This window comes from Dromiciops gliroides, chromosome 3 (assembly GCF_019393635.1).
Source record: "Dromiciops gliroides isolate mDroGli1 chromosome 3, mDroGli1.pri, whole genome shotgun sequence".
NCBI classification, from domain to species: domain Eukaryota; kingdom Metazoa; phylum Chordata; class Mammalia; order Microbiotheria; family Microbiotheriidae; genus Dromiciops; species Dromiciops gliroides.
The window spans coordinates 603,300,936-603,313,790 of record NC_057863.1 but is presented as its reverse complement, the minus strand read 5'-3'; the positions used below and the strand labels follow the sequence as shown (position 1 = coordinate 603,313,790).

The 12,855-nt window shown below is 39.6% G+C and overlaps 1 protein-coding gene across 5 annotated transcripts in view; it reads left to right on the top strand.

Moving 5' to 3' along the window:
- The window catches only part of EPB41 (erythrocyte membrane protein band 4.1), a 196,699-nt gene that overhangs the window by 110,751 nt on the left and 73,093 nt on the right, over window positions 1-12,855 (top strand). For all 5 annotated transcript variants that reach the window (XM_043992709.1, XM_043992711.1, XM_043992710.1 and 2 more), the window contains exons 7-8: window positions 163-381; window positions 9,556-9,643. In XM_043992709.1, the coding sequence (XP_043848644.1) occupies window positions 163-381; window positions 9,556-9,643 (307 nt within the window). The remainder of the gene's footprint in view (window positions 1-162; window positions 382-9,555; window positions 9,644-12,855) is intronic.

The window sequence follows — 12,855 nt, the reverse complement described above, 5'->3', positions numbered from 1 at the left end:
AGATTGCCGTTCATTTACAGAGAAAGAACTGATAGTGTCTGAAAACAGATTGAAGTGTATTTTTTTTGGACAGTTCCTTAATTTCCCCATATCTTTCCAAGTGATTGTTTTCTTGCTGTAGAGTAGTCTGATGTGACACTGCTTTTTCCCTTTGACTTGCAGGTATTACTTATGTCTTCAGCTTCGGCAGGACATTGTCACAGGAAGACTCCCCTGCTCCTTTGCCACTTTAGCTCTGCTGAGTTCTTACACTGTCCAGTCTGAATTGGGAGACTATGACCCAGAACTTCATGGTGCTGATTATGTTAGTGAGTTTAAACTGGCCCCAAATCAGACCAAAGAACTTGAAGAGAAGGTCATGGAACTTCATAAGTCATATAGGTAAATATGGCCCCAGGGTCTTATCTTTACTTCTTAGAATTTGAATCCTGTTTCTATGACTGACTCATTTATTTGTTTGATTTCTTTTTAATCTCTTTCAGATTGTGAAAATTTGCCTTATTTAGTGCTTTAGTATTCATAGAGAAAAACACTATTCAAATGTTAATATGATGATTAATATCTTGAATCTATTTCACAGAGAAATATAGGAGCCTTTTTCTATTCCATTGTTTCCTGGCATCTTTACCCAATCTGCTGTCTTCTCTTTTGAGCTTCTTGCCTCTCAGCCAGTGACTTTGTGATAGACCAAAAATATTTTGGAAGAGGCTAGAAAGGGAGTCAGAGATTGAGTAATCACTAACATACCCAAAATATTCAGTTTCAGTTCTAACTTAATTAGTTGATGCCATTACTATTCCCCCCTACCTCCCCACTAAATCTGAGGTGATTGGGAACATTAATTATCTTTTTGTTTTCACTTTTTTCCTTTCACCAAACTCTACACTGTGATTTGCTGTGGAGTGGATTGACAGATGAGTTATTGTCATATTGTCTTAGCCTGAGTTTGAATACCTGGACTTGGTACTACCAGATGTGGATATCAATTGAGTGGCTATATCACAAGGGAACCCCACTATGAGTAATCAAAAAGTGACCAGAGCAGGGTAATGCTCAGTTACATTTGCTCTGAGCACAACCTTAGTATACTTATCTACCTCTGCTTACCATATAGAGTAAGTGTTTTCGGTGGGATGTGTTTGAATGCTCTATTAGTGTGGGCCTTATCAGGAACACCCAGTGTAGCCCAGATCTGGAGGTCCAAATGGTATCATTTTAAGTGATGCCCAGCAGGACAGATGTCTTGTGGGATCACCCAAACAGTGCCCTTGATGGAGTCACTTCAAGATCCAATTTAGTGGCTGTTTCCAAAATAAGCAGCTAAGATTGCTCTCCAAATTGAGCTTGCCACACAGTACTTTTCACCATATTTACTCACAGTGCTTTATATATAGTCTGCACCCTGGAAATGTGCCAATGAATGAATGATGTCAGAGACTTACAAAGTAGACCCACTGACTGCAGAGTTTTTTCAGCATGCAGATGGATCCTTGAAAATATTTTTTCTTTGATACCATTTAGAGATAAATTAAAGAACTGTTGTTTTGTAAACCAAAACTGTGGATTTAGGGACATAATGGAGACAATAGCTTTACACAGGAAGGAGCAAGTGTTTAATGGATAAGGTTGTAAAGCACCTGAATTATATTTTATTCCAGGGGAATTTTTACCTGTTACTTTTGCTTTAAAAAAAAAAAACACATTACTTTTCCCTTGATCTTTCTGTACTAACGTTACTTGAGGGAAATATGCAGTCTGGGGCTACTGGGTACTACTACAGGCTTGTCAATGGTCTGACATGAGTTATAAGATGATATTTCTACTGGTTGTATCCAGGGCCATAGGTATCTTGTTAGTAACATTCTTTACCTGTCCAGAGGTGAGGATCGTTATGGTGGGAGATAAAGAACAATGGGAGCAAAGACATAGAGGTAGGAAGATAGAGGATAGGGGAGGGGATTGCTGGGCTGAGAAAGGCAGCAAGTAGTCCAGTTTGACTGGAAGATTAAAAAAAAGGAAGGAGGGGCCAGCCAGCCTTCTGGCTGTAACCTTTTTGGGACAGAACAACCAACAAGAAATGTCAAAGAAAGCATTGGACCATGAAGTTGGAGACCTGGGTTCTGATCCCAGCTTCATTACTTACTCTGTGGCCTTAGACAAATTGTGTCCCCCACCCTCCTTTGGGACACAGTTTTCTCAAATATAAAATGAGGAGGGAAGTGGACTAGATAGATGATATCTCAGGACCTTTCCAGATCTAAATTATCTCACAAGACACAGCATTCTACCAACCCATAGAATGTTTACCTGGGCAAAGACTCTACAAGAAGCACTTTATTCCGTGGTGAAAAATACAGTCCTTCTCCAGGGAAAATAGATTGCAGACCATGTAAGTGGAGCCTTAACTAGTGGCTCTGTGCCCAGGGGGCACTTTGAAACTATAATTAACACTTCAAACTTACCCTAGCAAATCAAGCGTTAAAATTAATTGCCTTTCATTTACGAGAACTAGGAAGGTATGTAAACTTGTCAGTTGCCCCTTCTTAATTATTTGAAGTAAAGTCCTTAATTAGCACTATCAACTAACCTTCTAAAAGGCTGTCAGCAAACACTGGATACCTCAGAGTGACTTCATCCTAACCCTACTTGTCCTAAATAAATAAAAAAAATACAGTGAAATGTAATTTTAACTTCTGTTTAATGAGCCACAGTCTAAAGCTCCCTCCTTAGGTACTTTTGGAACTTTCAATCATTGTGTGCCAGGAATGAGGTATTAATGTGTTATGTGTAGTATCCTGGTGGTCTGAAATCTTCCAAAGGCATCTAACCATTTCCCAGGCTCTGTTATTTTCCAGTCTTAGGAGTCACCTTGATCTTTTAAAAATTAATGCAATAACTGGGAAAGGAAATCTTTACTGTAAAAACTATAAATTACAGTCTCAAAGTAAATGAAGAGGGCATAGTATAGTGGAAGGAACTCTGGGGACTTGAAGTTAGGAGATCTGTTCAGTGTTGTTTTTGCCGGTAAACTTAATGATAGTGAATCAATTACCTATGTGAAGTTGAACAAGTCACTTCCTCAAGGGTATTAGTTTCCTCTTCTGTTAAATGATAGGTTCAGATTAAATGATCTATTTGGGTCTTTCTAGTTCTAAGATTCTATTTGTAATAGATAAAATTAGTTACAGTTTAGAAGAAATAACAGTTTTAAAGTCAAAGATCTTTACTTAGTCTCCTATTCAATTCAACAAGATTTGGATGTGCAGAATGCTGTTGTGTGTATTGGAGGGATTAAAAAGTTTAGACAGACTGTGACTGCCATGGAACTAATAGTCTAGGACAGTGGTGTCAGACTCAAATAGAAAATAGGGGAGTGTCATTAACCCATACTTGAATTTCCCAGTGGGGGCATATTGACTTAGAAAACCACATATTGGGGCAGCTAGGTGGCGCAGTGGATAGAGCACTGGCCCTGGAGTCAGGAGGACCTGAGTTCAAATCTGGCCTCAGATACTTGATACTTACTAGCTGTGTGACCCTGGGCAAGTCACTTAACCCCAGTTGCCTCACAAAAAGAAAAGAAAAGAAAACCATATATTAGTGTTACCTATGTTCTATTGTATTTTTATTTATTTTGTTAAATATTCCTCAATTACATTTTGATCTGCTTTGGCAGAATGTTGTTGGGTGTATAGAGTGGTATGTTTTGCACCTTTGATCGTGTGTGTGTGTGTGTGTGTGTGTGTGTGTGAGATATGTGCATATATGTATGTATGTATATATACGCTTATACAAACATATACTAATATAAAATAACTTAGTAAAAGTTTTTTAAAATAAATACTCCATGAGAACGTGTACCAGAGGATGTAGTTCACCTGTGCCAAATGGCTTAAATTTATCAAGGGCAGGTAGGTACTCTCCTATTTCCTTACTTATTATCTTGGATATTAACTCTCCATTGGTCTTTTTTTTACCCCTGTCATTTCTAATGCAAAGACTGTTTGCCTTGGCATAGAAAGCGAACTAACATCAGAATTAAGCAGCTCTGTCTTTTCTCTGTTATAAGTTATTATCATCCCAACTATGCAAGCAAAGATGCTAAGCTTCTTTGAGCCTCCTTTTTTCTCATTATAGTTTGTAAAAAATCAAACAAACAAAAAACCAAAGTAAAACCAAAAAAACCCACTTTCTTTGTCCTTAGCTTCCCACACAAGCTTCAACTCAGTTAGTTTAGATCAGTCTAGTTCTTCTGACACTATTTTTTACAGAACCGTGTCATGCACTTGTATTCATCCTCAAGAACCTAGCCTTGCTTCCATTTTCCTTAGGTTTCTTTTTTTAAAAAAAACTTTAAATTAATTGATAAGTTCTGTATGTAACCACATCAGACGGGTGCATGTCAGACTATGCCTGGATTTCCTCTTCTCAATCACACACTCTGGGGGGGAGTAGTCATTTACCCCCCACCATGATTCCCATCATTAACACTCCAGCAAACAGTTTCAGTCTCTTAGTGAGAATTGGATCCAGAATAGAATTCACACCATTGTTTGCTCCACCTTTTGAAAGAAGACATATTATGTCTAGGGAAAAGTCAAGAAGTTTTTAGCTTTTCTGCCTTTGGCAGAGAGAAAAAACATCAGCAGATAACCAGACAAATCATGCATCTGTGCCAGGCCTGGGATCTGTGTCTCAGATATCCTGTCTATTTTCTCTTCCAATCCAGGCAGTTTATAGTACACTCATAACAAAATCACTTCCGTTTTCTCCCTCCATTGACCTCCATCTATATATTTTGTCATGCTTCCTCCTCTGACTCCTAGATTCCCTCACATGAATATGTCTTCTTTATATTCAGTGATACCCACCATCTCCCTTTTACCTGTCCTTTATCTTTTTAATGAGATGTACCCATCCAGAGCCATGGACCAGTCATGGGTTTCATTAAACCAAGCCTCAGTGATATCTGTGACATCAACATTTCTCCCCATACATTAAGACCTCTAGTTTCTCTTACATACAAATACCCAGAGTTTAGGCAGTAAGCCTATAAGATCATGGGGTTTTGTTACTGGCTCCTTTCTTGAATTTTGTCTCCTGTGAACATCTCTATGTCTCAGTGTACCTACCCTCTATGGTACGTACCTAATGTGAGAGGATAAGCACAGGCAGTCTCCTTCCAACCTCACTGTTTTCAGTTTAAAGCCTTTTTGATTACATTTTCAAGACACTTGACAAATACATTATTAACAGTCTTTGTTAGGCATACCCCATCTCTGACCTGGAACTTGTCAGCCACGATCAGAAAGAAGTCCAAATCCCATTCTCGGGTACCACTTAGTAACCAGTTGTTCACTTCTCAAATTAATCTTTTTCTTTTGCATCCTGTGCTTTCACCATGCAAACAGGACATCCCTGCAACCCTCCAGGTTTTGTCCAAGACTTTTGCCCAAGTTTCTTGTCCAAGACTTCATAAATGGTGGTAATACTGAATTACCTAAAGTAAGTAGTTATCTGTTTTTGTCTTGGATGGTTCTCTATTAGGTCAGTCAACAAGCATTTATAATATGTGCCAGGTAATCTAAAAACTGGGAAACACAAAGACAGTCCTTGCTGTCAAGGAGCTTACATTCCAAATTCTGTGTGTATCTCATATGTATTTATTCCTTTACACGTTCTCTCACCCCCATGTAATGGGGTGGATGGGAAATTCAAGAGGATGTGAAAGTTTGCTAAGCCCTCTCAGGGTTGCTTATCCACTTTTGTTGCCCACCTGGCACTCAGCTCACCTGTGGCTCCAGGAAGCTGTAGCATGCACAGCAGCCAAATAGTAAAACAGTCTCAGCAGACAGGCTAAAGCAGACCATCAGTGAATTAGGGGAATGCCTATCCCAACACGTGAAGACTTCCCCATGGGATGGGTGGATAGGAACGATTTCTTCCAGTGTCCATGAGGAAGGCTGAAGCAGGTGCTATGGAGCTCTTACACCTCCTTCTGACATCGAAGAAGCCAAGTTCATCCACTGAACTCCTGGGCCATCATCGGGCATCCTGACTTTTGTCGTGACTCTGGAAGAGAGAGTGAGGCCGACGACTTCATGCAACTCTGCCTCACTTAGTCCAAGTCATGAACAAGTCAAGACCAGACCCTTGCTGGATGATCTCTTCCCTGATAGTTTGTGCTTCCCTACTACATCATTCTTTGAAGGTCAAGCAGCTTCTTCCTCTTCAGCATCCAGCCCCTTTCCTTTCTTTTGTCTATACTATTCTTCTACTTTCTAGAATCCTATTAAGGGTCAAGTCTCCTCTCCTATAACTTAGATCCTTTTCTGTCTCTCCAAACCTTGTTTCTGGTTCCTTAAGACACTTATTCTCCCTAACAACTTGAGGGTACAGAAGTGTACTTTGAGTCCCTTCCCCAAATCCAGCAGAGAGGTGACAGAAAACAGTCACTCAGCAGCGTTAGAAATAGAAACATCACACACTCAGCACAAGTCACTGCACAGTTTCTCCTGCTACTTCTGCTGTGTCCTTGCTGCACAATTTGTTCTAGTGTTTCTTCTTTTTCCATCTATTGGAATCCCAGCCACACCTCCAACTAGAGAAACCTGGGAGCAATGGTACTTACTGATAGCTGTAAATCCTTAGGTCGCATAGCTAGCTACTACAAAGAGCTATAAGGACTGGCACTTAGGTCTTCTGACTTAGAGGTACAAGGGTCTTTCCAGGACACCATGCTGCTTTTCACAATTTGACTCTGGCCACCAAAAATACCACCACCTCCCCTTCGCTTTTGCTTAGCTTGTATTGGAATGGACAAAACACACAGCCCTAGGCTTCTTCTTACCCAATATATTATTTTCCCTTCTGCATCTTTTGTTCATAACCAATAAATAAATAAAATCCAGGTGTAATTCCTTAGAATATGGTAGAAGATCACTTGGGGTGGCTGAGTCATTACTAAACCTGATGCATCTCTCCTGAGGTTTATTTTTCATCCTTTTCCTTCTCTGCGAACACTTTGTTCTTTTTAATGAGGGTTAAGACAGATGGGTTTGGTAGAGACTCTGGTTAAAGGAAGAGGCCACTGCTGCTTTATATAGCTTGGGGTGGTCCTGTGGGAAACAGGCATTTACATAGCTTTTCCTTGGGGATGTGGCTGCATTATTGTTAGGAAGAAATTATATTTGATTGGTTTGAATTGCACTGCACTGGAGTGATGATTTTGTCGTGACAGTGAAAAAACATAACAGCGCCTGAGTACTTTGCAGCTGAGAGGAAGCTGACAAAGGGGAAGCAAAGACTGTCAAAGTGGAGTGTTTATACAATAAGACTGATTGTTTTCAAACAAATCTAATTCAGTATTTGCCTGCTAATGAGGACATCTTAATAGCAAGGAGAGAGGGCCCCATTATTTGGATGCTTCTATTAAGCAGAGTTGTTTTGTTTAGATCAGTGGGCAGGATACCATCTGTTACCAGAAAATTTCCCTTTCATCCAGCCTGCCCCCATTAAGAGTCCTGTTAAGTAACTTCAGCTGCCCTCACATTTAATTCCCAGAATAACTCAATTCAGGAGTATTGAGATAAAAGGCAGCTAAGAGGATATTGGAAATTGCACAATGCCCTCAGTGGATTAAATTTGCTTGCCTTCTTTGCGAGAAGAAACACTGGGTGGTGGTGTGGTAGAGTCTATGCCAGGACTGATAGGGACTGATAGCTTACTAGCTTTATAAAGAAATCCTCTAGGAGGTATCATCTTAAAAAATGATCTTGCAGGGTAGTTGCTTGTCAACATCCTTTCGTAAGATCTCTTTCTAACAAAAATTCCAGTTATTTAAATTTAGTTTCCACTGCTAGGCATGTACCTCCAGGAGGTCAAAGACAAGAAAGGCCCCTTGTAACCAAAATATTTATAGCAGCACTCTTTTGTGATAGTAAAGAACTGGAAACAAAAGTAGATGCTCAACAACTGGGGAATGGCTAAACACGTTGGAGCCATAAATGTAATGGGAAAGAACTACTGTTCTGTAAGAAATGATTGACATGTTGAATAAAAAGGATCATGGGGAAGACTTACATAAATTCATGCATAGTGAAGGAAGCAGAGCTTGGAAAATAATATATATGTAATGCTCAGAGTAATGTAAATGGAAAGAACAATAACAAAATAATAGTGAACGCTTTGAAATTGTCATCTAACTTTGGTGCCAAATAGGAGATATGAGACAGTATCTCCCTTATGCTATTTTTAGAAGTAGGGAACTATATGTGTGGTATAGTGGATATAATGTCAAACTTTTTTGATGTGTTGGTTAGTTTTATAGAATTTTAAAAAAATTTTCTTTTATTGTGAGGGAGGAAGGAGGTGGGTGATGATACACAGTGAGAAATATAGGTGATCATAAAGACCAAAGATACCATAAATTCATTTTTAAAACTTCTAGTACTTTACAATTCAGCTTATTATCCCAGAAGCCACTGCTTCATAGTATCATCCTACTAGGATGGATTTCATTACCTGTTTCTCCAGTACTTCAAAATATAATTGACCCATCAATGTGGGTGCGCTTTCTTTTGATGCAGATTACAACACAGCCATGCCTTAGTGTTGCTTATCACAGTGTGTCCATCACATGGTGCACTGCTGTCTCATGCTAAAGCTCTGCACACTTAGCTAGGCCAGTCTTTGGACAGTGGTTCATTTCTCATCCTCTGTTAGCTTGGGTGGGAACTGCTAGCACTTCTGTCCTGTGAACAAATCTTTGGAGAATCCAGGGGTCACTTTCATACCACCCGGAGACACTAGAGTAATACCAATGATAGTTCACATTCATATAAGTGATTAAGACTTATATAGAATGTAGGGGGCAGCTAGGTGGCTCAGTGGATAAAGCACTGGCCTTGGATTCAGGAGGACCTGAGTTCAAATCCAGCCTCAGACACTTGACATTAGCTGTGTGACCCTGGGCAAGTCAATTAACCCTTATTGCCCTTAAAAAAATTTATAGAATGTTATAGACTTCAGTGGAGGGTATGCACATATGTATGTATGATATCTGTGTCTCTGGGTGTCTTTTTTTTTGGCAGGGTAGTGGGGATTAAGTGACTTGCCCAGGGTCTTCACACAGCTAGTAAGTGTCAAGTGTCTGAGGCTGGATTTGAACTCAGGTACTCCTGACTCCAGGGCCGGTGCTTTATCTTCTGCGACACCTAGCTGCCTCCTCTGGGTGTCTTTGCCTGAAAGAGAGCCCATTTGATAGGCAGATTGCCTATCTAGTAGATAGAATATTTAATGTGGAGTTAGGAAGACATGAGTTTAAGTGTAGACTCAGATACTTTCTAGCTGTGTAGACAAATCACCACACCTCTGGACCTCAGCCTCCTCAGGTATAAATTGTATAAATAGCTCTTACCTCACAGGGTTGTCTGAGGTCTGAATGAGACAATATTTGTGAAGTACTTTGCGAATCTAAAAGCAGTATATAAATGGAAGCTATTATTATTCATTATGTAAATGATGATACTTAGCCTTTTTTCCCCCTCTTTAAAGGTCTATGACTCCAGCCCAAGCTGACCTGGAATTTCTTGAGAATGCCAAAAAGCTGTCCATGTATGGAGTTGACCTTCATAAAGCAAAGGTAACGATAACTTTGGCTTCATTCACCAAATATATATTAAGTGAGGGGGCAGCTAGGTGGCTCAGTGGATAGAGCACTGGCTCTGGAGTCAGGAGGACCTGAGTTCAAATCTGGCCTCAGATACTTGACATTTACTAGCTGTGTGACCTTGGGCAAGTCACTTAACCCTCATTGCCCAACCAAAAAACAAACAAACAAATATATAATAAGTGCCTAAAATGTGCAAGCTATAAAAAGGAATAAGATATAATCCTTCAAGTGACATAATGTTGTAAGAGAGGGTGATTGCATATATAATGTCTTCCCAACCTTTTACCTGATACTTGAGGAGGATTGTTGAGCCTCTTCGGGTTTTAAGTTATAACTGAACATACTGTCCTAATTAGTATTATTAATATGAGTGTGTCTATAATGCAGAGAATGTCAGACTTGTATGATATCTTGGTTACTTTTTTTTTTTTTGCGCCAGGTAATGGGGGCTAAGTGACTTGCCCAGGGTCACACAGCTAGTAAGTGTTAAGTCTCTGAGGCTAGATTTGAACTCAGGTACTCCTGACTCCAGGGCCGGTGCTCTATCCACTTCGCCACCTAGCTACCCCCATCTTGGTTACTTTTGATGAACTGGTTTTTTCCCTCTTTTTTATTTGTTATTTTGAGGGATGGCTCTCTGGGTGGTAAGGAGAGACACATGGGAAACATACATAGGTGATGTAGAAAGATAAGACAGCAATAAAATATATTTTTTAAAAGTAATACCAACAAGTTTACATTTCTATACCATTTCACTGCTACAGAACCCTGTAGGTAAACATCCTGGAAAGTCTTCCTCTCATCCCTTATTTTGTGGAGGGGCCCTAGGTGTTTGAAGGCTCTGTTAACATTAGTAGAGTACAAACTCTGACAGTTCCTACTAAGCTTTGAATATGATCACAGTGATAGACTATGTCTCTGTCATCCTGAGATCAACCTAGTCACGTTCAAAGAAATTTTTTCTTCCAAAGGTGATGAAAATTACCTAAAACATAGAGGACTTGTATTTAGTGTTGGTGGGGCAAGAATGCCTACCCCTAAAGAACCAGAATTGAGAATCTATTTATTCCTCACACTATCCTTGTATTGTTGGTAGTGCAGGTATTATCTCCATGTCACCAGATTAAATGACTTGCTCAGAGTAACGCAGCTAATAATTTGGGAAGTCCAGATTCAAATTTGTCTGCTGTCTCCAAATCCATTATGTGTGATTAAATCCCCACTGCCAAAGAGATCAGTACATTGGTTTGTGTAGTGTTGAGGCTGCTTTGCTATATAGATGGCTATATTAAAAAATGGTGAAGAGCCCCCATTCCACAAATTAGTGGTGGTATGTGATCTATAATGATAAGTAGCTCAGAGTAGATAATGCCCCAGGTCTCGTCTAGCTCTAAGAATACTAGACCTAGTCTATTTTCCTAAAAGTTTGATGGGTGTCATTCCTATGAGGCATCGTTCTGGGCAGTTAGGATAAATGCTGCATGTTTTATAAGCCAGAGTGAAAAGGATCTTCTAGGTAGAGACCAGCACAGCAGACAGCAGAGAAATATGAGGCTAAAAGCGTTGAAGTAATTTGGCCAAAGTCTTACAGCTGTTAAGTGTTGGGACCGGTCTGGCTTCAAGTCCTGAGTTCTTTCAGTTACACCACATTGATTTTCTGAAATCGAATCCTTTCTTCTTATCATTGTTTTTCTTAACTTGTTGTAACAATGATTTCTCAAGCCATTTGGTGGGTCTGATTTGTGAATATTTCAACATCTTTTTGGACAAGACATAAAACAGAATCTCTCTGAGTGCCTTGGTGAAAGCACTTTGTACTTCTTTTCTGTACTTATCAAGTTCTGCTTTGTATTATTGCAACATCACATTGTGGAAAGAGCACTAACCCAAGATTGAGAAGAGTTGAATTTTAGTCCCACCTCCAACACTGACTAGTTGTGTGACCCTGGGCACTTCACCCTTTTAGCCTTCAGCTTCTTCATCTGAAAACTGGAGATGATAACACTTGCACTACATAAATTAATTACGTTTGCTGTAGAGACAAATGTAAGCCATTATTAATGTCTGTGTGTGTATCTTTATCCTCTTCACCTCCTGAATATAAATAAACTCCTTGAGTGCAGGGATTGCTTTATCTGTGTTTGTATCTAACACAATTGGTTGCACAGACCTTTGTATGTATTAGGCATTCATTATGTTTGCTGAAAGAAGAAATGAAAAACTGAATCTGGTAGCAAACTATTTAAGATGTTTACTTAGTGTTGTTACCAGAGATGTGCAAGTATTTCTTGAAATTATTTTAAAGGGTAGAAATTAATGGAGTATTGATACTTGCTAAGAGTACACAGGATGTATCGATAGTTATAGAAAGTGTCCCCACCAACCTTCAAGTAGCTTTAAGTTTTAATCATATCATGCTATTAAAGCTTAGAGTTGCACGAAGACTTTTGGGGACACCCTGTATAACAAAAGCTCTCACAGTCTTTGTGCTGTGAGCAGGCAGCAGGTACCCCAGAATGTGATGTATGTACTCAGAGTTATTCTTCTGTAGACTGATGATACCTGTGAAATACAAAGTTGAGCTTAATAGGAAAAGATTATTTGTAAAAGGTATTTTTGTAAGCTCCTGCTTTATGAAAAGTGCTGTGGTTGTCTATATCTCTGCAAGTTGACCTTGTTAAGTATTTCAAACTTTAATGGGAAGTATTAGCAGAAATGACAGGCAGCATGGTGTCACATATAAAAGAGGGCTGGCCTTAAAGTCAGCAAGACCTGGTTCAGGTCTTGCTTCTGATAACATATGGGCTCTGTAACCATGGGTAAGGACATGGGCTTTTGCTCCAGGCAGCTCTCTTAAGATTTTAAATTATAGGGCAGCTGCTGATCTATGTCAATGGGGAGAGAGTTGAAACACTGGGAGTTCCTCACACTGATGAAATCATAGACCCTGACCCTTTACCACCAGTTTCTTGCAAATTATTGGAGGTTTACTTATGATTCTTGGAGGTCTGGATTTTAATGTAGCATGCATTTTTTCAATCAGTAAATCAACTTGTATTTATTAAGCACTTCCTGATAGCTGGATGGCTATCAGGAAAGACCTATGTTCAAATTCCAGTCTTAGACATTTACTAGCCGTGTGACCCTGGGTGAGTCACTTAACCTTTGTCTGCCTCGGTTTC